The sequence below is a fragment of the Gekko japonicus genome, unplaced genomic scaffold, assembly GCF_001447785.1.
Source record: "Gekko japonicus isolate JY-2015 unplaced genomic scaffold, Gekko_japonicus_V1.1 scaffold2, whole genome shotgun sequence".
Classification (NCBI taxonomy): Eukaryota; Metazoa; Chordata; class Lepidosauria; order Squamata; family Gekkonidae; genus Gekko; species Gekko japonicus.
Window position 1 is genome coordinate 4,542,292 of NW_015175358.1, and position 27,749 is coordinate 4,570,040.

At 42.6% G+C, this 27,749-nt stretch overlaps 1 protein-coding gene across 1 annotated transcript in view; it reads right to left on the reverse strand.

The window, feature by feature from the left end:
- Positions 1 to 27,749, reverse strand: part of CHD6 (chromodomain helicase DNA binding protein 6) — a 94,654-nt gene that overhangs the window by 48,033 nt on the left and 18,872 nt on the right. The window contains exons 2-8 of the mRNA XM_015425280.1: positions 17,680 to 18,197; positions 8,375 to 8,522; positions 6,412 to 6,561; positions 5,211 to 5,276; positions 4,657 to 4,715; positions 4,103 to 4,220; positions 2,110 to 2,196 (exon numbers count right to left, since the gene is read on the reverse strand). Coding sequence (XP_015280766.1) covers positions 2,110 to 2,196; positions 4,103 to 4,220; positions 4,657 to 4,715; positions 5,211 to 5,276; positions 6,412 to 6,561; positions 8,375 to 8,522; positions 17,680 to 18,197 — 1,146 coding nt within the window. The remainder of the gene's footprint in view (positions 1 to 2,109; positions 2,197 to 4,102; positions 4,221 to 4,656; positions 4,716 to 5,210; positions 5,277 to 6,411; positions 6,562 to 8,374; positions 8,523 to 17,679; positions 18,198 to 27,749) is intronic.

Below are 27,749 nucleotides of genomic sequence, written 5' to 3' on the forward strand. Positions count from 1 at the left end.
AAATGTTGCCAGATCAGCATTTTTCCATCTTCGTCAGGTCAAGCAACTGGATCCCTACCTCTCTCCCTGTGACTTAGCCACAGTGATCCATGGTCACCTCCAGGCTGGACCTACTGTTACTGGCTCTATGCAGGGCTACTCTGAGATTGACCCAGAAACTCCAGCTGTTCAGAATGCAGTGGTGCACGTCCTCACAGGAACACCACTAAAAGCCCATATACAACCAGTGCTCTGTCAGCTGCACTGGCTCCCAGTTGAACATCGTCAAATTCAAGGTTCTGGTTTTAACCTTTAAAGCCCCATGTGGTCTGGGTCCAACATACCTTCAGAACCGTCTCTCCTGGTATGTCCCTCAAAGACTGTCATGCTCTATGGATCAACATCTACTGGCAATCCCCGGTCCAAAGGAGGTCTGCTTAGCCTCAACCACAGCCTTTTCAGCTCTAGCACCGGCCTGGTGGAACAGTTTCCCAAGAAAAATCCAGGCCCTGCAGGACTTAATGCAGTTTCACAGGGCCTGTAAAACAGGGATGTTCCACCAGGCCTATGGTTGAAGCAGCAGAGATCCATCAGTATTGGCCTCCCCTTGCTTCGTTCCATCTTGTATTGTATTGTTCATCATCTGCCCATCTCCCTCAGTATTAGTTACTGTCTACCGTGCACATATGTGGAGTTTATCCAGGAGCAGAGGTATCAATTGACACCATTGATTACTATGTGATTGTTATTATTGATTGATGGTTACATGTGGGTTTTAATAACTGTTTATATTTATGTCTTAACTATGGTATCGTATTGTCTCATTATACTTTTGTAACCCTCACTGAGCCTGCTATGCAGGGGAGGGAGGGCTAGAAATCAAATAAATAAATAACAGGAAGGGATCGGGGGAGCAGTCTTGCCTCAAAGTTAATGGGAGCCATATGCAACAGTGTAAACACTAACCAAAACAATATTACAGCTTGCTGTCATGAAAAACTACTGGAGCAGAGAAGGGGATTTGCTTAAACAAACACAAACCTTAACACAGAAGGAAAGAAGGTAGAGCTATCCAGTGCCTGCTGGCTATGGGATTAATGCAAAGAATACCAGACTAGAAGGAATTTGCTTCATTGCAGCAAGCTGCATCTTAGATTCATAGGGAAAAATGTATACACGGGATCAGGGTATGCACTTTTGATTACAGAAATTAATACACCCCAGTGGACTATGGGGGCTGTAGTAGAAAACAAAGCAGACCATGCAAAACTAAAAGTCTGCCACCCCAGCCAGTTGAAAAATAGGTATCTTTGGGCATGTGTGTACCTTCTCCTGGCAGCACTTCAACAGGGAGGAGAGGCAGTGAGATCATTTCTACTGTAAAAAACAGGTATAATGAGGACCTTACACTAACACCATAGTGACCCCTTTGCAGCAGCACATTCACACTTTTAATTGTATGGAACTGCCACTTGGATCACTCATGCTGGCTCCAACCTGGGGCTACAATATGGTCTAGTTCTCCTAGGACATGAATCAACTTTAAAAGAAATCTTGTGTTTATGTGTTGATTGCTAGGGGAAGAGAAAATGTACATAATTGTTGCACTGAAAATATATATGGGGTGCATTTGTGTTTCTGATGTATATAAACAAATTAAAGAAATTTCCTGAGCTCTGTGCACATAAGAGGCCCTGCAAAATGTATAGCTCTCAAGTTTCTTTTTAATTCATCTCACACTTAATATATCCCCCTGTATGGCTTGATGCCTCATTCACAGTACATGCAAACATGCATAAACTACAAGGCAGCCAGTACTTCCATGGTAATAGGAGAAGAAATAAATGTGCCCTGCAAGAACTTGGAGCTTGCCTCAGACAAACCCTGCATTTTACTTTTTATTTCTGGCACTGGGCTGGATGAGTTACCTAGATAAAACTACTCAAACTTCTGCAGATAACCATGCTGTAACATCCTTGGGAAATATCAAACAGATGGTGGCAAAACTTTATACTACAGCATGTTGCTAAGAAGCTCCTTCTGCATCCTATCTTGCAGTCAGACGCAAAACTAAAGGGACCAAGAAAGCTGTCAGCTGCAAATAATAATCATGCTGAGAATACCATCTACCTCCCCAGTATCGGCGTCTTTTGTGTGAGCCACCTCCAAGATTCTATCGACCTCCACGTAGTCTGGGTTAAACAGGTCTTCGTCAGGCTAAAAGAGCAGGGAATAAAATTGCAGAGATAGAGATAAAGCTAGACCAACACTGGTTGGATAAAAAGAGTCCCTTCTTCTGCCATTATGCAGGGCCCTATCAGATTATCAGAGCACAAGACAGCCACTGCAACGTTCTTTTTTCTATATACAGGGAGCACAGCTGAGCAAAGGCTGATGGTCCAACAACATTTGGTCTGCCCACTAACCTGCTTGCACATAAGGTATGCCACAGGAAAAAGTTCTCTAGCAACCTTTCTCACAGTAGGAACAGAGGCTCTAGCAAGGTTCTCTCTCCTTACACACCTCAGCTACTGACTCAGGGGCCTACACAGGCAGCAGAATGAAGTGGAAATGAGTCAGCAGAGTTCCAGGGTGGAAGAATGGGTGGTACCAGTTCAGACTGAAGATGGTGAATAAATTTTTGAACGCTCCCCTATGTGAAAAACTCCCTGCAAGTAGAAAAGTACACAACAAGGGAGAAAGCTTAGAACATTTGTGTCTAAGTACTTTTTTCCTTTGTTTTGACTTGCAGAGTTTTTCAGCATTAAAAAATGGCACCTGCCCCACAAAGTGGTACAGTCCACTCTACCACCTCAGATAGCTACCACCTCATATTCTGCTTCATGAATGAATGAATGACCTCACAAACAGGCCAAGAAGAAGTGCACAGTATAGAAGAATAAAGGCAGAATTCTGCCAAAGTTCTTTTGCTAGGAATTACGAGTCTTTTGATTGCTGAATGAGCACCTAAAATATATTAACTGAAGAAGTTCCTCAGATTCAGGGCTATGCTGGGTGTCAGATGGGAAACCATTAGAGGCCAGACTGAAGCACCAGGCTACCAGTTTCCTATTTCAGCAATAACATGCCTAATACCACCATGTAAAGCTGTGGCATCCATCTAAGGAAACAGTATTTTCTGACACAGAAGGATCACACCCCCAAAGCTATGCCACAGATTTGGGAATGTGCAAGATGCCATCACACAAAACCCGTATCTCTGCTATGCATTCTTCATCAAAATGGGCCACCATCGTCCCTAATCCTTCCCAGACTATGAATAAACTGACAGCTTTATAAATGATGCTGGGGAAGCAACTCCAAAGCTCTAGGCTGTCAGCAGCCATTTGTCCTTTCCTGTGTTTCCTCTCGCTCTCTGCCTCAGGTGCTAACAGTAATGGAAGGAAGAATGTAGAAATGTGTTTGCCTAACACAGTAGAGTCTCTCTAAAATCGCATATGTTCTGGCATGGAACGCCACAGACACCAGAGAGAACTGGCTTTCTTGCTAAGAATGAGGTCCTATCCTCCAAGCATCCTAGCAAGAAAGCCAATTCTTTCTCTCGTAGCCATAGCTTTCCATGCCAGAACATGTGGGATTTTAAGAGACTATGCTGTGTTAAGCAATCACGCTTCCACAGTCTTCCCTGCATTACTAACAGAGAAACAGCTGCTCATCCTAGACAATGGGGAATAATGTGGCACTTTCCACCAGAAACATTTCACACTTGCGCCAAGAACCTTTTTAGACAAAGGGATGAAAATTCCTGGGATTTACAGCCACTGTTAGAAAGCAATTTTGATTTCATAGTGCCCTGATTTACACCCACCAGGGAGGCACAAGGAAAGCCACAGGTAACAAGCCTAGCAGCAGAATAATAAATTCTGTCAAATGTCTTTCATATTGAGTGAGACCCCAAAACTATCTGTATGGCAGCTGGCCACATTTCTGCTTTAGGGAACCTTGGTATTCTCCCTCCCTCTCTCCCTCCCATACCTGCACGTTGCTTGGAAATCTGACACTTGAAAAGGCCTTGCCAGCTACTGCAGCCCTGACAAAGTGATGCATCACATATTCTGAGAAGGGAAAATGTCAAGACAAGCCTGTCAGTTCCACTGCTCACCTCAGTAAAAATGTGCTTCATCTGTGCCTGCTTGTTGCGGAAACGTTTTATCTTCTGGGAGATACGTGGATCCTTCTCCAGCTCCTCCATTATGGCCCATTTACAATGCAAGTAAGAACTGCAAACAGAGAACACAGTTTAAGACATTAAGAAAAGATATCCTACACACACACACACCACCAGAATAAGGGAAAGCAGACCTACGACATCCTTAACATTCAGATCTTAAAAGACATAATAACCAGAAACCAAGAGAAGGAGTAGAAGAGCACCCAGTGGCTGGCAGGCAGAACATGCAGGGAGTTGTCTACTGTCATATCTAAAAGAGATGACTCACGAGGGTGGAGTTCAGATCAACCTGCTAACAGAGGCTGTCACCCCCAAGGGGATGACAAAGCAGGGATAAAAAGCCAATTCCTTCAGCAAAGAACCATTTGTTCCCTATCAAGAGAAAGTGCCCAGGATTGGGTGGGTGCATGGAATGGTAAGGGTGTTCTTTGCAGTCAGTGTACAATGGTAGCATGTTGAAGAGAAGATTCACGCACTATACGTACAAATTACGGTATTTTACGTAGAACTCCTCCTGTTCATAAGTTGGTCCTCCAGGGTGAGTCTGGAACAACAGAAAGCATCCGGTAAGCATCATTTACAAGGCGGACAGGACAGGTGCAAGGACCTCATTGCCCAACTAATGTGATCTCACATGGACCAAGAATGAGAGAAGCACAGGACAGCAGATTTCTCAAGTGCCTTCCTGAATAGAAAGAGGCAGGAACCATTCTGAGAGCCTAGCTGGGTGGAACAGCAGAGGTGTCTAAGCAAGAACCCTATACAGGGATGACAGCAAATGACCGACTCATCTCCAGCAGGTACTGCAATTTCAAGACTTTCAATAATTCTGCTCAGCAGGCAGGGGCACGGGTTGTACACTATGCTCCCACCACCACCACCACCACCAAGTGCTGCAGGAGGAAAGTACATAGCTCATGAGTGTTCTGCTGCTGACAGAGTTTACACGGTATAGCCAATAGACAAAACTCAACCAAGAACAAAGAGAAAGCCCTACATTGGGGCCAATTAGGGCCTCCAAGAAAAAAATGCCACTCACCTCTTTCTGCATCATTCTGGAGGCAAGAATTTTCTCAATTATGTTGGCATCATCCTCAGGAGGCTCCTGTGAGTACCAACAGGAGGAAGAGAATTTAGCAATAGCAGCATCCAGTCACAAAGCAGCAGATATTAAAAGGGGCAAAGTTGCCATCTCAAACCCTCGGATCCCACCTGAGACTTCCCCTGGAATTATGAGAGTGGTAAAGCCCTACATTAATCCTGGCCTGTGGCTTTACTGAACCTTGTTGGAAAAAGAACATGGGACTGCCAACATCCCACAGTACTCATTATATCTACAGGGACAGGAACAAAGATAAGAGCCGAGAGCTGCTCGATAACACTGTGCAACACCGTTTGCGATGTTATACAGAACTATAAACTATGCAGGATTCCATATACCAGTTCCACCCACACTGTTAAAAACACCCTGTTTGTCATATTCGTACATTACCCTTTTTTTGTTTACACTTTAAAAATGTCACATGTAAGTTCCAATTGATCGCATCACTGGGAACCAAGAGAACTGAAGAATTGAAGCTCCAAGCCAAACCCAGACTGAAATAGGTTGAGACAATCCATCTCCTCCAGGACTTCATGAAGCTGCATAGCCACCATCCTATTTAAGCACCTTGGCCAAGAATGGAATGTTGGCCGCCATATTATAATTGACCTAAGTTATTCAAGTCCAGGGACTCATTCTTCAGAGGGTGTCTAATATACTTCTTTCAAAGTCAGACTATACCCTCCCTTGGAGAAAAGCAAAGTGGTTGAGGATGGGAAGATTTTCTCTCACTAACAGCAGGACACGCTTCATGCCTCTCATGACATGAACTCTGACTCATAACATTTATGCTGGTATGGATGCTGTTAGTCTATAAAGTGTCATTGGACTTTCACTTAATTTTGCTGCAATAGTCTAACAAATCTAACAAATCTATTGCTATTAACATCAATAGGTTTAGATTGGAATAAGCCTAGGAAACTACAGTGGAACAAGGTCACTTACTTAGAAAGTTCACCTAACAAAGCTCTGTTCACTGATTCAGTCACAGCTATATACATAACTCTTCTCTCAAACCTAGTACAAATACTAAAACACATACAGACACACAAACATCACATCACTACTGCATGAAATGGTCTCTTACAACAGAAACATGAAAAGGCACACCCCTGTTCTCCCAAGGGACCATCCCTACCTCTGCTTGCCAGGCCAAGGTAGATGCAGAGAGTGCAGAAGCCCGGCCAGCTCCCAACACAGCTATTGTTTCTCCATCATCATCCACCACCTTGAAATCCAGGTCTTCATTGTACTTCCTGCGCTTCACTTGGCGTCCAGAGCGGCGCTTCTGCACATACCACACAAACTCAGATTATATCCTAGACATTAAGCCAACCAAGTAATGACCAAGACAGATCACAGGGCAGGGATTGCGAATAACTCTAGGGGCATGTCCCTAGTGAATATGATTCCTTCCCATTCTTCCTACTCCACATATAGTACCACTGTGATTTTATACTCCACCTGTTCTAACATTCTAGAATTCTAGCATTCACCTGGCTCTCCCTAAAGGGTTAGAGGTGAAAAGAAACAAGTGGCTATCTAAAAACTGTACCCCACTCTGTCTGAATTAGAAATGTAGAATGGAAATGTATATACGTATATTTTTAGGGTGACTGCCATATGTACAACACTGCTCACCCACAAGGTAATCCCCCTTTTTTTGAGCTGCCTCTGAGCAACCCACCAATCCCTTCACACTGCAGACTGTCTAAACCAGGGGTGTCAAACATAGGGCCGGGGGGGTGGAATTGGCCCGTTTAGGGCTCTTAGGCAGCCCGCAAGCAACTGGTGCAAGGGAGGGAGTGCTGGGGGGAGTGGGCGGAGCCACTCTACTGTAGCTTCAGTATGGCACACATGGCTCAGCAGACAAAATGACATTTATGTCAGAATCCGGTCCTCATAACAAATGAGTTTGACACCTCTAGTCTAAACATTCTCTTTGTTTCCTTGTTTAATTATCAAGATCCATTCAACCAGTTCTCCTTGCTCATGTCTTTTATCTTGCAGTCCCAGAACCCTCCCTTGAGCACCCCTCTCATCTCCCCTCTCCAGTGCCAGTGCCTCTTGCCCTGGAATCTTCCCAGGTAACAAGAGCGCATTTGGGAGCTGGTTCATACACATGTCCACAACTTGCCTACCTTGTTACATGATTATTCAGCATCTGACAATTTACAGCTGAATTTGTGAACTGGCATAAGGCAATTTTGGAATTTCTGTTGTCTTTTTTTAAATCTACATTGGTTCTAACACATACCAGTCCTCATTTGCTGCTGCAGCTACCAAATTATGACCATGCATGTCTGAAACTGCCCTCACCCCTGCTCCATGATGAGCCTTCCCATCTGTTTCTTGAACTCCCTACCAGCCTCCTGATGATTTATGTACAGAAGCCCTGCCCCCAAACACAGCCACACTCCCCAGTCTTTAGTTGTTGTAGATTTTCCGGGCTGTATGGCTGTGGTCTTGGTACTACAATGCCAAGACCTCGGCCATACAGCCCGGAAAATCTACAACAACTAATGAACTCCGGCCATGAAAGCCTTCCAGAACATACTCCCCGGTCTGTTCTCCAATCCCTTTTCCCCCCAGTATGTGTATCCCCTGCCAATTTCTACACTAGGAAAATTCTTGGAAGCAGGAAAAACTTTCTCCTCATGTTAGTTATGCCTCTGAGGGTGCATCCAGACAACTGTACACAATAGGTTGTGTGTGTTACACATGCACCCCTAGATGCCAACAATCCCACATTGCACTGATCACTCATCTGTCTATACCACAGGCAATAGCAAACACAATGTCCTCACAGGCCTTGCTGTCCACATGGAAGTGTCATGCTTAAAAAACAAGGTCCTTCCATATTTAATGTAAAAGCCCAGTCTGGCAGCTTCCCACACTTCTGGTTTTGAATACAAACTGCCACTCGTATGCATCCTTAGGGGCTCCCAACATGGAATTCATTATAAGGAAGAAAATGTTCAAATAAAAAGCACTAATGGCTGTATAACAGGACAATTTACACACAGACTCATAGTAAGAGTATCTGTCATTCTTCAAGAGACATCCATCTGTGCCCATGAAGATGAGAGGGCCAAGCTTACCTGGCTGTCAGTCAATTCAGCAGACTCCTCAGGGCTCTGCCCAGACAACGAAAGGAGACTCTGATCCAGCTCTAGGCTTTCCACTGAAGTGTCATGTTTCCTCTTCCCTTTTTTCTTCTTCTCAACAGGAGTTGGTCCTTGCTCCGTGCTGCAGACACAAATGGGTACATAAAATATTAGAATGCACATCTCAGGAAGCGGACTCAGCATGAGACTTCATGTTTAGCATTTCTGCACAAAATGCCACCCTAATAAGTCTCCCTTTATGCCACCATGATTTTGACAGCTGTACCACGTCTCTTTGAGTCAACAGTTTAGAATCCAAAGGATCATGCAGGTCTTTTAAATGGTCTGTTCTCACCACAACCCCTTAAAAAAAGAACACTCTTGAAGGCCTAGAGATACCTCACAGCCTACCTCGAAGCAACATACAGTGTAGTGTAGAAAGGTGTATCTCCATAAAGAAAAAACAGGCAAAGACTTGAGTATGTACAGAATAATGTTAGGCATGCAAACTTTGGATCCCAGTCCACATTCCTCTGAGAGGACTATCATTGCAGAACTATTATTTCAGGCTTTCTGTGGACTCAAGCAGTTGTGCTCAACTGACATCTTTAAGTTCCACTTCAAGAGATGGAAGCTGAAGATTTGAGAAGGGTTTAGCTTTAAAAAACCCTGTTTGTTCATGTATTTGCCTTCTTGCCAGTTGATAGCACTTTTGTAGCGCCTTTGTTCCATCCAGTGAGATAACTTTAATTAATGCTGACTTCATGCATCAAAATTGTTATCGTGAGTCCCAAACACAAGTGTATCAAACACATTTGGGAAAGATTTTTAAAAGGATAATTACATATTATAATGGGTACCACGTATTCTCAACTCTATTTGCCAATCCACATGATAGTGGATTACTCTTTAAAAACAAGAGTTGGGGCTGTCAGAAGCTGGTATTTTTAGAAGAACACCAAAGGAGGAAAATTATTTTCCCCCTGAAAAGATTAACAAAATTGGGTAAGGAAGCCAAGACACAAAGAGAGGCATGCCAACTCCTCTACCAGAAAACTTAGCCAGAATAAAGGGGCAGAAGGGAATACAGTCTGGTATCAGCAGGTTTAATTAATTCCAGTATCAGCAACACAACCCAGCTACTTTTGCCTAAACCCTAACCAAACACACAGCACTAGGAAGCACTCAGCTGGTAAATACAATGACACTGTTGAAGTCTAGAGTCACCTTTTTATCCAAAGTCAAATCTGGGCCAATATTTAAATCAGAGAGAACCAGCTGGCAGCCTGAAGCACTTTTAGCTCCCAGAAACCCTACAAAGCATTAGTCTAGGTGTCGTAAACATTTCTGCCTACAGAATACAACACAGTGCCCTGAATGATAATACTCCAACAAGTAAACAAGACACTGTGTACATTAACATTTCAGATATATTTTATTGGTCTCTCACACAAGGGTCCACAGCTCAACTACTTCTTGAGAGGATCTTTGGGAAGCACATATGTTCTGTGGTCACACCCCCCCCCATCATGTAATTATGGTTCATTCCACATATGTACAGGTGTTCCTTTGGTTTGAAGGTGAAGAATGAGAGGGTTGTGCTGTGAGCGAAATGTATCCCCACCCACACCCCATCTGATTGTCTGGAGGGAAAAGACTTCAAGAGCACATTCCTGGTCCAAATTATGAAGCTCCTCCAACACCACATGGAAGCAAAATCACTCATTATGCTTGGTGACCAAATCTCCATTTCACAATGCATGAAAGTTAGACAAAGATGATTTGCTTGGCTTACCCAAGGCTCATCTACAACATACTTTCCAGGAATACAGTACCTAAGCAACCCCGTTTGTTTCAGAGAACATCAGTCCTCTGCTTCAATATATGTTCTAGGCATATTAACCAGATTGCAAACGGACAAATAAATCCATTAATTTTTCCTAAGTGGTTATTCTTATTTATTTAAAACATTTATTAGATGCCTTTCTACCTTGTGGAACTACCGCAGCTTACGGTGTAAATAAAACAACGATAAAAAATACATAAAAGACCATAATTTAAAAATTCACTTAGGCCTGACAATAAATAAAAACTAAGTTAGTTAAATGCAGTCCTAAATAAAACTGTTTTCAGCTGCCTTTATCAAAAGCGAAGGGGCCAAGTGCATCTTCAGTCAATCTGCAGAGCAAGATTTGAGTACAGTAGCACCTTTTTCCATAATGGGGACCCACAGCGACTTACAGTACTCCCTTTCCTCTTTTTTATTCTCACAGCAACCCTGTGAGGCTGTTAGGCTGAGAATGTATGACTGGCCCAAGTTCACCCAGTGAGTTTCCAGGACAGAGAGCCAAACTGTATGTTATTTTTTTTTATTTGTTTATATCATTTTCTGGGTTCACCCAGTGAGCTTCCAGGGCAGAGAGCCAAACTGTATGTTATTTTTTTCTCCACGTGTTTATATCATTTTCCTTTGTTTCCAAGCAGTTACATAGCAGGTCAGGGGACTGTTTCTTAAATTAAAAAAGGAGAGCTGAAATGGGCTCAGAACAGTGATCCCTCCCCCCCCCCAGCAGTTTTCTCATAAGAAGACCATGCTGGGAGGAGTCAGTTTGTTGATAGGTGAAGTATCTGTGCATATAGAGCAAAAAAAACCCCAGGGAAGCAATTCCCCCCAAGACACTTTTTGTGCGAGAAGATAGCTTGAGGGGAGGCAGGACCCCCTTCTTCCCCTTGCAGCACTGTTCCAAGCCTATTTCCCACACACACACACACACACACACACAACGGTTTCCTTCAACTGCTGTGTGGCTGCAAGAGAACACCAGAAAACAAGCATCAACAAGTAAAAAAAATTACAAAGAGTTTGGCTCAGAAAGGGATTTGGAACCTGGGTCTCCCAGATCCTAGTGCAAAACTCTAACCACCACCACACTGGTTTGGGAGGGGGCTGCTATTGAATAGTACCAAGCAATCAGTCCTGGGTGAGTAATGCAAGTCACATGGTATCAAGTTACCCAATAGTTGCTGCCAGGCCTGGCCCAAATAAGTCCTCCCCTCAAAGACCAAAGCAGCCCTCGAAAGGGCCCTGCCCCACCAAACCTTTTACTGACAGAAAACTAAGGCTGGAGGGCTGACAATATTATTCTGGTTGCCCAGCAACAGCCACTGAGGGCGTTCATTTCCTAAAGCTATAGGTACTGTATTTTTTGGAGAGATTAACCCCCCAATGTTTTTTGTTTAAGAATTTTAGATTTTTCTGCAAACCAGTGGCTTTTCTCAGATTTGCAGAAAGATTTGTCTTGCCTGTCCATGGCCCCAGTCTCTGGATTTAAATACCCACAGATCTGGCCATGTTGATAATTAGATATACTGATGCATTGGGTGGAGAAAGTGCATAGAAGAAGCTTTTTCTCTCTCTCTCCCATAATATTAGAAGTTGAGGGCACACAACGAAATTGTTGGGGGTTCAGGACAGATAAAAGGAAATATTTATTTATTCAATGAGTAATCAGACTGAAGAATTCACTGCTAGTGCAGGCAGTGATGGCCATGAGCATAGATAATTTAAAAGGTGGTTAGATAGATTCATGCACAAGGGGACAATCAAAACATCTACTCATCATGGTGACTGAAAGGAGCCTCCATCTACAGAGGCAACAAACCTCTGCTGCTGGGAGAAGGCAGCAGGAGAAGGCCACAGCCTCTATGCCTTGTTTGCCTGGTCTGATCCAGCCAGCAGGCTGTTCTTATGGTTAAAACAGTTTCTTGCCTCTCTGGATTTTGTGTTTACAAAGAGACAAAGATGTCTCACCGGTGTCTCCCAATATATACCATCCCAACACAGGACTTAACTTGGCAAGGTAAGCTACGGTTTCACTGTACATTTGGTATCTTAATTAGGACTAAAGCAGCAAACCATGATAAGCAGTAACAAAACAGAGCAACCCTACTAAACATAATACAGAGACACTTTTGCTTAAGCAATTAACATTAAAAATGCTAAAAGCACATGCCTGAAAGTTACAAAGAGCTCTTTGTCAGCCTTCAATATTCAAAGCAATAAAAAAACAAACCACTGTATGAGGGAGTTAGGTTGGGGTGTTGCATTGCAAGTGGGAGGCTTGGCACAGTTGAGTGTTCTTCAAACGAAGAGAACCAGGGTTGAACAAGAACCCTGAAAGGACTATGCTTACAAACTGCCTAGTTTTGCTGAGGGGGATCAGCTTACACCTCTCCCACCAGGAACAAGGTAGCAAAAGATCACTGTAAACAAATTCAGTGAGACGCAGACAGAAATATTCCAGCACAGAAATGCAAAGGAACTGTACTACATAGCACTTTTTCAGCTTGTTTCTAAAAAGATGACCTTGCAGGTGTCTCTGTTTAAAAAAGAAAGAAAGAAAGAAAAGCCAGAACAGGTCAAGTTTACCAAATGATCTGTATAACTTCCAGTAACTGATGCATACTCCTTATTTATCATTCTGCTAATGTGCTGCCAGCAAAGCTGATCAGCAATTTTTTTGTGTTTTCCACTCAGATCACTGATAAAAATAAAAATGAGGAGCCTTGTTCCTAATTTATCCTTCTTCTAGACTCCAATAAAAAAACCTTGATCCTTCAATTAAGAGTTTCCTAACTTGGGTTTGATTTTGCTTATTGCAATGCTTTATTCAGAATGTCTACATGCTAAAGAATCTATATATCTAATAGTGACGTGTTGTCCCTGTCTATGGATGTCTAAATCCGTGGACTGGAGCCACACAAAGGCAAAACAGATCTTTCAGAAAAATGTGAAAAAATTTTAAAAATACTCGGGGGGGTTCTGCTCCTAGAGAAGGGCCAGGCATTTGCTGCTGCAGTGGCGACAGAGCTTGGAAGCTGCCGGCGGACCCAGCCATGGTGGCGGGGTTTGGGAGCTGCCAGCAGGCCTGGCCATGTTGGAGACTGGGAGCCATTCTGATTTTGGTAGACCTTAGTTAATCATTATTCACAGAAACCACTAAACCTGCCTCCTCTCCCAAGTCTTCTTGCACACACGGCCCCCATCTCTGACTGGACACTGAACTTTTGGAGCTCTTGGAAGCTGTTTGAGTTTTGGGGGGAGTGGTTTTAATGGGGTTTTAGGGAGTTCCTGTTGGTTTTGAAAATTTTAATTGTTCTGAAGGAAATTTCTAGTTACGTTTTAATAACAGTTTATCATAGGTAGGGTTTAGGTATTTTGAAACACAAAATAAATTTCAGCTTAGTAAGTGTTCTCTAAACAAAAAAAATAGACTTTTGTTAGACTTCCAAAATAATAAGCTAGGTGACTTAAAAAAAATGAAGCATAGGTGTATTTTTTAAAAATTATTAGACAGACTTCACCTATGAGTCAATTGAAGACAGTTGTGTGTTTGTTTTTTTTAAAAAAAATAGGGTTTAGACTCCTTTTAGCCTTCCTAAATACTGGAGTTTTCAGAAAGATTTAGGATTAGCTTAACTTTTTAAAAAAGGCTTTGCTTGTAGGCTAGGAAAAATGAAATAAATTGAAGCTTTGAAAAAAAGAGTTCCATACTTCCATTTCAGGATGTAGTTACCAAAAAATTAGCCAGCTTCTTTTAGGCTAGAAAGTCAGAAACAGTTTGCTTGTTTTTTAATTCAACTGAAGCAAGTCCAGGTGTTATTTAACAGGGTGCAAGGTGGAGGAAAGAAGGAGGGCCATGGCTCCCCCCCCCGTGTGGAGGCCTGCCCCACAGCAGCCTTCCATCACCTCATCCTCTGGCTCAGATGGTGCATTAACAGGCACTTCATCAAGGCTGCCGCTGAAATGCCACCTGCAGAGGTGCCTAATGTAGGTGCTGGCATTGGGCAGGGGCCCGCTGCTCAAGCTGCCCCTCCTCCAGCTGTTGGGACTCAGCAGCAGGAGAAGAAGCAGTCTGTGCTGTCATCTGGGCTGAACCTGGGAGACAGAATCTTCCCGCCCTTGAGTGCACCCCCCATGACCCAGAGACTGCTGGGGAAGTTGCAGAAGAGACTGGGCGCCCCTTCTCCAGTTCCTACAGAGTTCAGCAGGTCGTCTGAGGAGGAGAGGGAGGCTGGAAGTGACACAAGAGGAAGAGATGGAGGTTCTCCTGCAAATTTGGTGTCATTTGATTGAAAAGCAGCCACTTCACTCCCTTCTCAAGTCCCCCACAGGGAATAAAGGACCCCACAAAATTTTGAAATCTCCCCCAAACCCAAACCCCAAAATGGTTTCAGGAATCCTGAATACTCCCAATACCATACTTCTTCCTTTCCTAAAATCCAAATTTTGAAAGTTACTCCCCTCCCCCCCAGTCATAAATCCAGAGGAGTTAGTCGTGTTAGTCTGTTGCTGCAAAATTGCAAAAAGCTCAGAAGTACCTTTAAGTAACAAACTTTATTGTATCATATGCATAGTTTTATTGTAGCATAATGTGTTTCCCACATTAACATTCAAAAACTCCCAACTTAAAAAATAAGCAAGCTTTCTGTAAAATAATGATAGGCTTTTAAGGCGTTTCATGACCTTTCACTAAAAACAATGCCTATTTGCTGTACATTTGTCTCAGCAGGCACAAAGAAATGCCAGACATTTCGTTTCACATACCTGGTGCTAGCATACACTGTACCATTTAGTCAACTAGTAGCAAATAATTGCTTTTAAACAATATATTCACTAGATCTCATGCTCTAGTTTCCTATGAAGGTGCCTGGCGGATGAGTAAAATATAACTTGCTAAGCAGCTTCTAGGGCAGATGTGACCCAGCCAAACACGTTTAACTGGATCAGAAACTATGGAAATGCATGGAATCTAAAGCTTCTGCTTTAGCGGTAGGTCCCCAGACACTGATTTTGTAGTCACAATTAACTGATCCATTCATGAATGCTGAATCTAGCTGTGATTAGAAATAATTTAGAGGAGATTATGCCACTATTAGCAGCTGCTTAGAGAGTCTGCAGCAATTACCCTATTTGCATGAATGCTTTTACCCTGCCTGTTTGGAAGGAACTTTCCTTACCTATCTGCTTCTATAAATGTACTGTGGAGTAGCCTATTGGACATGAATCCAGGGTTTTGAGCACTTGAAGCAGCAAGCATGACCGGTTTGCACTGGCTTGGCTAAACAACAATAGACACCCAATGCAACACAATGTGTGACAAGGATCTGCTTGACTAACAGGAGCAAAAGCTCTGGTGCACAACCAGCATGGTTTCATATAAACTACCGTATTTTTCGGACCATAAGACGCACCTGACCTTAAGACGCACCTAGTTTTTAAAGGAGGAAAACAGGGGGAAAAATATTCTGAACCTTCGGTCCATAAGACGCACTCACTTTTCCTCCCACTTTTTTTGGAAGAAAAAGTGCGTCTTATGGTCCAAAAAATACGGTATTTTTTTTGTCTCCCACTGAATAGGAACAATTGCATACTTTCCATGGTGAAATGTAATATTCCTACAGAAGTATCCAACATGCTGACCACAATAAAGTGGCAAAGCCTAATTTCTTTTAGACACATGTTAAATGCTTTCATAAGAAAGAGCTTTGTATGGATCTTATCACAGGGGATGAATGCAAAAATCAACACATGCTAAGAATTGAATCTCAGATAGAGTATGAGCTTGGTCGCTGTTTACTGTTGTGATGCACGGCTTGAGGAACAAGTGGTAATCCCATGGTTTGCCAGTCAGTATTGCCTTTGCATGTGAATTCTGACAGCAAGCCAGCCAAGACCATGCTGATGTTTACACATCTCCGCCAAAGCCAGACAGAGCTACAAAGCCTTGAAATATTACCACAACCTATATCAATTGCCCCGATCGGCTCTGATTAGTATTTGGATGGGAGACCACCAAGGAATACCAGGGTCACTATGCAGAGGCAGTTAATGGCAAACCACCTCTCTTACCTTGAAACCCCTATGGGGTTGCCATAAGTCAGCTGCAACTTGACAGGGAGAGATACAGATATTAGGCGACTTACTCAACGGGTATCAACTCTTCTCTGCTGGCCAGCTTGTTAATTACTCTAGTTTGGGCACTTCAAGTATCTCATCTGTCATGGTCAAACACCAACACACAGAGAAGCAGACCAAACATATTCTTTGGCAATTTGAGGAAAGGAATGTTAACTCTAGAAAGGCCACATTGCCAAGTCACTCAAGCCTAGGACTGGATTCAGCTCCCAGTTATGCTATGGCTTCACTTCAAGCTTTGGATATCTGTTTTTCTATCTGCTTCCCTCTCTTCATTGCTCACATCTGAAGGACAGATAATAATTACCAGAAGACCAACACAAAAAGGCCTTACACAAAAGGCACTTGCAGTTTTCAACTAATTCTGTTATTCATCATTTATTTATTCATTCTTTCCAAATCAGGGCATGTAACATTTGAGACAAAAACATGCACTACTGCAAAATGCAATCAAATTTCAAGACTTAAAAACCCTCCAATACATATGCACGGTACTTGCAAGTTACGTGTGAATGACGCAGCCAAGTCAGAGAGGGACACTCCTGTGGATACTTCCTATAAGTCAGTTACTTAGAGTTGGACCATGGGGACATGGCTCTCATGCCACTTGGCTACAAGTGAAGGGGACCTTAAATTGAACCCCAATTGGGAACATTTACTTTCATTCCCTTCAACACAAAAAACAATTAAGGCCCTTTTAGCGTTTACCCTGGAAATGGAACTCCTGCAGTTTTGACAGACAGGCTGAAAGGGCAGCAATACGGTTCTGAATGAAATGCTATAAATAAGGCAAATAATCCAATCCTTCAATAATAATTCCATGAGCAAACTCACTTTTAATTTCCAGCCTACTAGTGTCCAAAGAGGAAGATAACAGGAGAGCTGTCCATACTCCATATATGTCTTCCACTCTAGATCATCACCCTTGTGTTAAATCATTAGTTTACCTTTATTCTGCAACAGCCCTAAGCCACCTCTTTACCACCCACAATTTCCTTTGTTCAGCAGACCAACCAACATATAGTGCAATCAAGGGAAACTGTCCCAGAAGCTGCAGGATGGAGATATGATTGGCTGCATCTGGCACATGCAAGCAGTAATTTGCCCAATAAGCACACTACAGGCGCAGCTTAGAGAAGTTACATGTAAGCGCCACTGGAATGGGCTGTGCTTTGTATTAAAAAGAAATGCAGTCACAACAATCTGTTCCCAGTAAACCACTAAAACATGTAGGACAAAGCTAAGCAGTTCCACAAGAGAGAAAAACAGCTGCCAGGCATGCATGCAAATAAATATTGTGCACAAAGTAATAAATACCAACCTAGACTTCTTGGGCCTTGCTTTGGGGGGAGATTCCGAGTTGCTCTTCTTTTCTTTAGGCTCCTTTGGGACTTTGGGCTCCCGTGGTTTCCGCGGTTTCTTGGTGCCCTCCTGTTTAGGCTCCTTAGACTTCTTGGGCTCCTTGGGCTTTTTGGGTTCTTTTGGTTCCTTAGGCTCTCTCTTCCTCTTTGGTTTTGCTTCTCTTTCACTGCTCAGCTCCTGCTGCCCTGCCTCTTTTTTCTTCCGTTTCTTCTTCACCCCAGTGCCCCCACCTCCATCATCCTCCACCCCATTATGGGAGATCACCATATTCTGCACAATGTCATCGGGTACCACACCAGGTACAACATTCTGCTGGTCCTCCTGGGCCAGGCTCACACTGGCCAAATTGGAGATTGTCACAAGGTCGTGCAGATCTTCCTGATCTGTGCTGTTGTCAAAAGGGGACTGTGGCTTGCATTCGAAGGTGATGGAGGCATCAGACATTGGGGAGTGAGTCAGCACTTTAAAATGCACCAGCTACAAAGACAGAACAGAAAGAACCGTCATCACATATGCATATGACATGTCTAAATGCTGTATGTAACACCTAGTGCATTAAATAACAGGGCCTGTTCAGCTTGCATGACTTTGAATGGGAATTGATGCACAATTACTGTTTAACAATGGCAGTGCAAAGCTACTGTCAATAAATTCACATCGATTCCAGAACTTCCATCCAAATCACAGGCTGCTTGGCATGTTACCTGTTCCAATACCACATCTGCTTTCCATACCAGAATAAATGCAGGTGCTCTCTAAAACCCATAGGTTTACTGCCTTTTGTTGTCAGGAAAAAGATAAAGGTGCTTGCTTCCTGTTATTAGTATAAAGCCAAACAAAAGAGAGACCAGAATATTAAAAGACATGTGAATGTTGCAGTACACAGGCCAATCTACACGTAAAGTAACCCTCTGAATGCTTTACACAGAGTTGGAGTAATAAGGCCTGGGATAATGTGAAAAACAGAGTCTCCCACATACAGAAGCTGCCAGCCTACTGTCAGTCCAGGCCCTCCAGGCTCCTGCAGCGCTGGCTAGAGGATGTGAATGACAGCTGCAGCAGTATGTCAGCAGTGACATGTGTAAGAGATGTAAACAAATATGGCCTGCAAGGGAAAACATTTGTTGCTCTGCACATCCCGATAGATGGTACAATAACTCCCATAAGAAAATAAGAACATTAGAAGAGCCCTGCCAGATCAAACCAGTGGTTCATCTCGTCCAGCCTCCTGTCTCACACAGTGGCCAGCCAGTTACTCTGGAGGACCAACAAGAGGGCATAGAGGTCGAGGCCTGCCCCTGAGGCTGCTTCCTGCTCTAGGATTCAGAGGTTGGCTGCCTCTGAACATGGAAGTTTCCTTTAGTAACTAACCAGGGCTAATAGCCACTGACAGACCTATCCTCCATGAATCTGTCTAATCCCCCTTTAAAGCTGTCTATGCCCAAGGCCATCAATACATCCTCTGGCAGGGAAATCCACATTTTAATCATTCTCTGTGTAAAGCAGTATTTCCTTTTTTCCATCCTGACTCTACTGCCCATCAGCTTCATTGGATGCCCTCAAGTTCTAGTTTTTGGGAGAGGGAGAAAAATTTCTCTTTGTCAGCTCTCTCCACCCCATGCATAGTTTTATAAACCTCTATCATGTCCCTACTTAGTCATCTCTTTTCTAAACTGAAAGGTCCCAGACTCTTCAGCCTTTCCTCATAGGGAAGGTGCTCCAACCCCATAATCATACTGGTTGCCCTCTTCTGCACTTTTTCCAGCTCTGTGATGTTATTTTTGAGATACAGTGATCGAAACTGCACACAGTATTCTAAATGAAGCCACACCATAGATCTGTACAGGAGCATTATAATATCGGCCACTTTATTTTCAATGTCTTTCCTAATATATAGTTTGCCTTTTTCACCACTACAGCACATGGCTTGACTATAATCACTGTATCAGGCCAAATCATTCTCTAAAGTCTGATAATTTATTCACAAGAGTAACAGTTCCAATCTTTTTCTAACCAGTGTGGTGACCTGTCATGTCAAGAATTCAAGGGATTGTAGTGGCAGTCACTAATAGTGATCAGGCACAACAGACAACAGCACTACACTTGCAAAAACGAAAGTTCTATTGTTGCAGTTGGATAATTTTAAACTGTGGACTTCATTATACAAGGGTGTCCCTCCCTTTAGATGGTATTACTTCACTGTTTTTCAGATGAAAAGCAAAGAACGAACATTCTACAAGCGTGTCTCATCCTACCCTGCCATATGAAATGTCTATACTAAAGGAAATAATTTTATTTACAATATAAAAGCTGAAAATACAATGCAATTCTGAGCGATCTGTATACAAAGGCTTAGATTCTATGCTTTGTTTCTGTTTGCACCCCTCTTCAGCCACTGAGGAGGCAGTCTTTCACTACACACAGTGTTTTACTCTGGCAGTAGAAGCTTTTCAGCTCATTGAAAGACAGTGGTCTTCTAATGCCAGAGAAACATACTGTGCAACAAGACATCCCCTTGCTTCTTAGAAAGTCTCCAGAATCTTAGGAGTTCCAGTTTTCTCCACTCCAATTACAGCCTTCTTTAAGAACATGGATGCTAATGAAACAAGACAGACTTTGCTTTTACAAGGACAGGAAGACACCATTTAAACTTTTGACCAGCTTCTTATACTTCTATGCTTCTCCCATACACTACTATCTTACTAGTATTTTCACAAAGAGGTTCAGGTGGGTAGCCGTGTTGGTCTGAAGCAATGTTCCCTCTAAGCTGTGGAGTCCTGTGAGCAAAAATTCTACTTTGTGAGCTACTGGCATGAAAGTTGTGAGCGAGCGATTTGGCTACAGCATAAATTAGTTTTCTCTGGAGCCATCCTTCCTGAGCTAAGACAAAAATGTGTGAGCCAGGGGCTATAAAACTGTGAGCTAGCTCACACTAACTCAGCTTAGAGGGAACACTGGTCTGAAGCAACAGAAATATCTGGTGAAATGTGCATGCACTGGATTCAAACTTTGGTCTAGTATTTTCACAGCTGTGTGTGATTTGTGGATTTGTGAATTTCCTGAATTGTGCAGGGCGTTGGACTAGATGACCCTGGAGGTACCTTCCAACTCTATGATTCTATGAGCGCGCACACACTTCTGCAGGTACAATGGAATGGAAATTACCAGTCCATACATATAGACAGAGAGTGAGCAGTAAATTAGCTTACAGCATAATGAAGATGTTTCACAGATTCAAGGACCAAAAAGGAATAACAAGCTTAGTTTATATGGTTACCATTTGTTTGGGTTTAATTCTGGGGGGGAAACACACTGAAGAAAATACTACCCACCTGAATCCATGCTGGAGGTTACGAGGCAACCACAACAATATCGCTAAATCTTCCAAGCCTTGCCCACACCACTCAGCCTAGCCTGGTAGCCACTACACAACTAGACCGGACCCTGAGCCAGCAATCACTGTGCAACTTGGCCAGACATTTCCTGGGGAGAGACTGCTAAGGGGAGGGAAAGAGGGAAAGCTGAAGACAGGGGAGCAGATAAAGGTAGATTGGCTAGTAGGTGGGAAGAAGAGAAGGAAGCAGGAAATGGGGGGAGGCTACAGGGGCTGCCAGAGAAGTGAAAGAGGAAATATTGGGGGAGGGAAAATTACATCACTCCCCATGTCCTTGCAGGCCCAATTTTATAGCTGAGAAATACTGAAGCTGAGATGTGATTAATTCAAGTCAGCGTAGTCACACAAATACGCAGAGCAAAAAGAGATTAAAAATACAAAGTAGGGAGTGTGTACTGAACATAGCAGGAGATATACGGCCACAGACAGAGCACAGGGCAACAAGGGACAGAAATACATAAGAGAATAAAGATGTCATTAAGGGCATGAAGGAGAGACAGAGAGAGAAACACAAGCAAAGAACATGGGGCTACAGATATAAGGGGGTGCGACACACACATGCATCCACACTGAGTGGGTCAAGGATCAGAGAAGAACATAAACAAGGCACAGGAAAATAAATGTCCACCACCACTCCTGCCAAGCCTGCTGAGAAAACTTCATCTGCCTCTTGCTGTTCTTTGCCCACCTGGAGAGGCAAGCTAGGTGGGGAACGCAAAATCCTTTCTAAGCTCCAACTTAGGTTGCATTCTCATGAGATAGAACAGAACAGCAACAAGGGTGGGCAGTGGCCCCCAATCTATGTACCTGGCTTGTGGTTTGCAATGGGGCTCGGTGATGGAAGCCATTCTGAACCAACCCTTCTCCAAAAAGCTGTGCCAGGTGATTCTTCTGACAAACTTCCATTTTAACTGGTGACAATGTAGCTAAGAGAGATGCCACACATACACCACCTCCAAACTGGCCAGGGAAGAAGGAAACAATGCTGGTTGCATTTTCAGAGCAATACACAGACTTCCACAAATTTTTCCTGGGGTGGGGGGTAGGGTAGAGATGTGAATCCCCAGGGATTTTTCCCACCTTTTGGACTGAGTGAAATGAAAGGCAAAGTTTCATTCAAAAAGTATAGTATGGGTTTTTTAAATGTAAGACAATCTACAGTCTTAGATAATGATACACTCACCATTCATGGGGGATCCATTCCCAAGATCACCGCAAATAGCAATACATGATGAATACTGTGTACCAGTAGCAAAAACACAAACTGCCCACAAAATTAAGCCATTTAATAATTATGATTGTGTGGTGAGGCTAAAAAAAAAGACTGGAGATTGTATCACATGATCAAATCACATACTGTAAGTGAAATCACAACTCGCAAATGGTGAGGTTCTGCTGTAATTCCTACATATCCTGTACACCTACAGAACATTTTCAAGCTTCTTTTTGTTCAAATATGAATAATTTAGGCAATAATATATTATAATGAATTTAACTATAATACATTATTAAGAGTTTAGTGTTTTCAACGTTATGAAGTCTAAATAAATATCCAAATATGAGGGTGCCGACCATGACTGTATCAGATTGCTTCCGTACAAATAACAACATTTTCTTCTGTTTACTACAGTATTTGTTTTCTACTTTCGACTTTTCATTTTTTCCTACCTCACACATGGCAAAAATTAACGTATATATGCTATGGTAGCACAGGGTGCAGTACTTACCAATTCCTCCTAAAGTAGTAGGTATATTTGCTATTTTTCTTTTAGAAAAGTACGATAGTTATACTGTTATGTTCTACAATATGCCGAACACTACAATTTTATCTGCTAAGTTAGAAATGATGCATTTCATGTTGTTAAAGCAGTCAAACATTTAGGTTTGATAGAAAATAAGTACTGCACATATTTGAATTTCCCCCAAATTTCTGGGGGTTTCCCCCTATGGCTTCAACATTTCTGGAAATTTTACATCTGTAGGTAGGGGTCAGCCAGGGCGATTTTGTTCCTTTCATGCCAATTGCTAGGTGGCCACAGAAAACAAGGTGCACACAACAAACGATCAACGGTGGGAGCAGGAGGGCTTGACTGCAGGGCAGGAAGACCTCATGGTTCATGACACCAATGCTACATATACCAGACCCCTGATCTGCTGCTTCTCCATACAAGTCCCCAGCCAAGAGTGGGGCACGGGATCAGCCATGGGCAGCACAGTCTGAGGGCAGAGTACAGAGAAGCAGCTGTAGCGGCCACTGCTCCTAAACGCAGGTGCTGCATGTGTCACTTCTAAGCTCCCGCCTCACTGCTTGAGCACTTCAGTGCCCAACAAGCAACACTCATGCAGAAGAAATACTTAGTGCTGAGCTGCAGGCACACATGTAAAGTTGATGTCCTCAAAGAAGCCACCAAGGCACACCCAATTAGGCACCTGCAGACAATGGTTTAGGTACAGACTAGCCTTTCCACGATCACAAAACTTCCACTGACAGGGTGATTTTCTTCCCCACCCCTTCACAGCAGATGGAGGAGGGCATCCCCCGTCTGTTCGGGAAAGTTTTGGTGGGCATTTCAGGCTGCCGTGGGAGGTTGGAGGTCAGAAGGTCACACTCTGCAGGCAGAAATCCTTGCATCTGCATACATGCTAGTCTGGAACCAAACTAACATCTGTGAAGTCTGCTGCATGTATTATATACTGCACATTTCTCCCATTTTGTAGTCCTGTTTAGAATCCAACAACTCATGATAACTACAACCTGCCTATCAATGCCATCCTAAGCAGACTTAGACCCTTCTAAGCCCATTGATGCCAAAAGACGTAAAGGCACAAGTGCATAGGACTGCACTGCAAAACTCTACCCTTATCACACAGTCTCCCAAAGACAAAAAGCCTTCTTCCACTATCCTACCAACCTCTATTTCCCAAAGCTGCCTGCCTCACTAAACACCTTGTGATGATTATTCCCAAGTGAGTTGAACAGGCTGTTGCTGACGAATGAAAAGGACAGCAGCAGTACTTGGGCAGGAAAGAGACTAGTAAATATATGCTCAACCATGATGACCACGCATTCCTTCCAAACGGGAGGGATGTAAGAGGGGAAGGACAAGAAGGAACGCTTTTGAAATTATTCCTGTGAATACAAGTAAAAAATGATGCACTGAACTGAACCACCATATGAACTTAATAAGAAAGTTGCAGGAACAAGAAGCTAGATTCCTGCCAACTCCTGCATTTAAAAAATCTTTTCTGGAAAGTTCATGTGTGTTTTCAAATTCAGTGTAACATTTTCCAAGTGTTGTGTTCTTCCATGGGCATCATTCCAAAAGTACTTCCGCAGAGGGAAACATTACATCGAAGGAGCTCAGAGAGTGTTTAGTTGCAGCAAGACACACCTGCCAGTTTGAGGAAGGAGAAAGTCTCTTGGCTCCTTGCACGGATTAGTGTAGCTATCTTCAGCCACAGAGTAAAATCCTAGGAAACAGAGCATATGCTGCTTCATCTGGCCATTCTCAGACTTGTAAAAATAACCAAAACTGTTTCCAAAAAAACAGGGAGGAAGCCTAGAATGATTCTGTATTTATTTGAATCTTCTACCAGACACCACACTGATCATGATTCTCTACACCTGTAAAATTAGATTGGAAAAAACCATGTTGTGCAAGATGCATGTGCCACAGTCAATGAATGTATGATTTCAGAGTAGTGAAATATACTGCAAAATGTATCTCAAATATAACTGTGAAAGGAAGAAGACTACTATCTGCTATCTTTTTTGAATCAACATTATAGGCCAGTACACTTGAATTTTCACACAGTTTGATGAAGTTCTGTGCTGTGCACAGAAGTGATCATAAGACTATACATTTTTTGCTGTTGCTATCCCCTGATCCTATTGATTTGCTCATTTTCTTAGGTTACTGGAATATTGCCTGACTTTATGTATGATTTTTATTGTAAGTTGCCGTAAGAGACTGAATAATGTAATGTAGCATTGTGTTATGCCAATCTCTGAACATTAGTAATCAGTAGCTCATCTGTACTGGGATAAACCTAATTTGCATTACCTTTTTTCCTTTTCTCCCTTTCCCTCTTTTAGAGGGAAAGTTTGTTCTAACAAGCAGGAAAATGAGCTAATAATGTGCTGAGGTGGTAGAATGGGCTATCCCCAGTTGAGCTATTTTTCCATTTGCATGAGGGCTTTTTAGAGTAAAGGAGTATTCAAAACTAGAATCCACCAGTTTCCACCTAAAATACTGCCATTCATTCTGCCACTACATTCTTACTTCAGGCACCTGTATATAGAGACTAGGCCAAGATATCTTTTTAAAAATACCAAAAAAACCCAAAAACCTGCACATTTTTTTCTTTTCTTTTTGCTTGCTTGCACTGCTCTATATTTTGAATATGATACACAGTATATATTGTCTTTCCACAATAAAAAGAACAAGTGGAATCTTTTTATGTAAAAATTTTATTTTGTAATAAACAAACATAAACAAAACAACCAACATACATAAACAAACAACACAAACATAAAATGGGAGAATCTCTCCACCTTTTTGAGTAAACTGATTTGTTATCCATACATCTCTCAATGAGAAGTGGAATTGTGGAATCCCACAGGTAAGTGCTTTTGGCTTGCCAGCATCATGTTTACATCAGCTACAAGAACAAGTGTGTGTACCATAAGCTTCTTTTAATTTTTCACAAATGAATCTAACAATTGTAAGAATTATTTATCAGTACTCCTCTTTGGCTCTACCATAAAAAAACATAATGGTCTCATGAAACACGTCATTTCAAACTACTATCCATCTCACAGAACAACACACCAGTAACCATCTGACTGCATATGCTGTCAAGAAAGTCCTGAACACAAACACACCTGGAACCAGACATATTGCTAGACCACTAGCAGAACCTTGGTGAGTGCTGTAGTGCTTAGAGTACTGGCCAAGTTAAAATCCCCACTTAGCCATGGAAGTCCACTGGGTGACCTTAGGGCTGTCACATTCTCTTTCAACCAAGCCTAACCAAGCTGTTTGGTCCCATTAAAGCAGAGAGACCCAGGATCTGAAGCTTGTTCAGCTTCTTGTTCAGGCATTGTGCATCTCACAGAATGGCGGGAATTAATGTACATTCACAGCTGGATGCATGAAGAGAATGTATCCCTGCTGCCCAAGCAAAGCCACTTTGAACACAGTAAGACAGATGCAGTTAAAAAGCTAACTGTCAAGGTTAGTAGGTCTCAAAAATATGACCTACTTTTTTGCTGTTTGCACATGTATTTGCAGATTTACACTGTTTCTTAAGCAAGTTCACAGTACACTTCAGAGGGCCACTAAAATTTAATTAACCCAACAGCACCCCAATTAACTCCTGAGCTCCAGACCTGCAACCTATCACCCCTGAAAGACCTTAAAAATATGTACACAGTGCTTGTCTATTGCCATGAAACCCTGGAATAAACAATGAAGAGTTGTTGCTTCTTCCAGTCCAGAGGCTAATTTAGTACACCCAGTGTGCCACAGCTGTGCATACCATGGAAGCAAAAGGCACCCAGTCTGCCATACATATTACAAATTACATGCTTTTTCCCCAACAGAGAAGTTGATTTCTGTTGACAGAAGTGCATTTGCAAAGACAGAAATTGTTGTTTGGTTTGAAAAACAGCCTGCATTTTCTGCAGCAGAAAATTCTGCAGCAAAAAGAAAATAAATGTTCCCCCTAAAGCCATGAGGTTGGATCCAAACAACCATCAATAAAAGTATAGTAATACTTAGTGGGAGTTACACTATGGTCTGTTTCTTAGGCAGAAAACTGTGAGGGATGTTGTTACTTTGGGCACTAGGACTGTGTATCTTTCCCACCTTTACATCCCCTGAATAGTCCATCCGAAACATGAGATACAAAACAAAAATTAAATCAAGGCAAGCCTGTGCCAAAAGACTGGCTTACACTTTAAATATAAAACATAGAGGAAAAGCTGAAGACGTTAGTACAGGAAAGTCAAAGAAATCATCTTTAGCCTTTCTTCAAAATTAAAAACAAGAAGACTACTCCAATATCAAGGTGCAACTAGTGACAAGAGTCAGAGGTGAAAGCTGGAAGATGCTGGGTTCGAAGAGGTTGCTTCACGAGGACTGAACAGTGTAAATAAATAGGATATATTAAGACAAGAAGGGATGAAAGAATGATGGGACAACAAAACAAAAGAAGATATAGTGATTTCTACAAAGTCCATGGAGAGATGGAAGAGGGGCATAGAAGATCAAGTGGGTAGCAAATTCAGGAATGGCAATAAGAGGGGCAAGGTGAGAAAGAGGTTACATTCTTCACTGTCAGGTCAGCACCAAGCACTATCCATTCTGTTTATGACCCATGGCCAGCAAGCCAAGCCTTTCTAGAGATTCCAGGCTATTAACTACCCAGCCTGTTTCTCCCAAAACCCTTTCCCTGTCCCAAGTCTTGTTACAGATTTGCTGTGACCAGCTCTTGTAACAACAGCCATGCACTTCTTAAGACAGCCATAAGAAATGAAATGCATCTGACCTAGATGCCAGTCTCTGGCCTACAGCCAACTGGGTTATATCAAGTTGGCCAGACTCCTCCTGATAATCCCTGCAGCTCTCAGA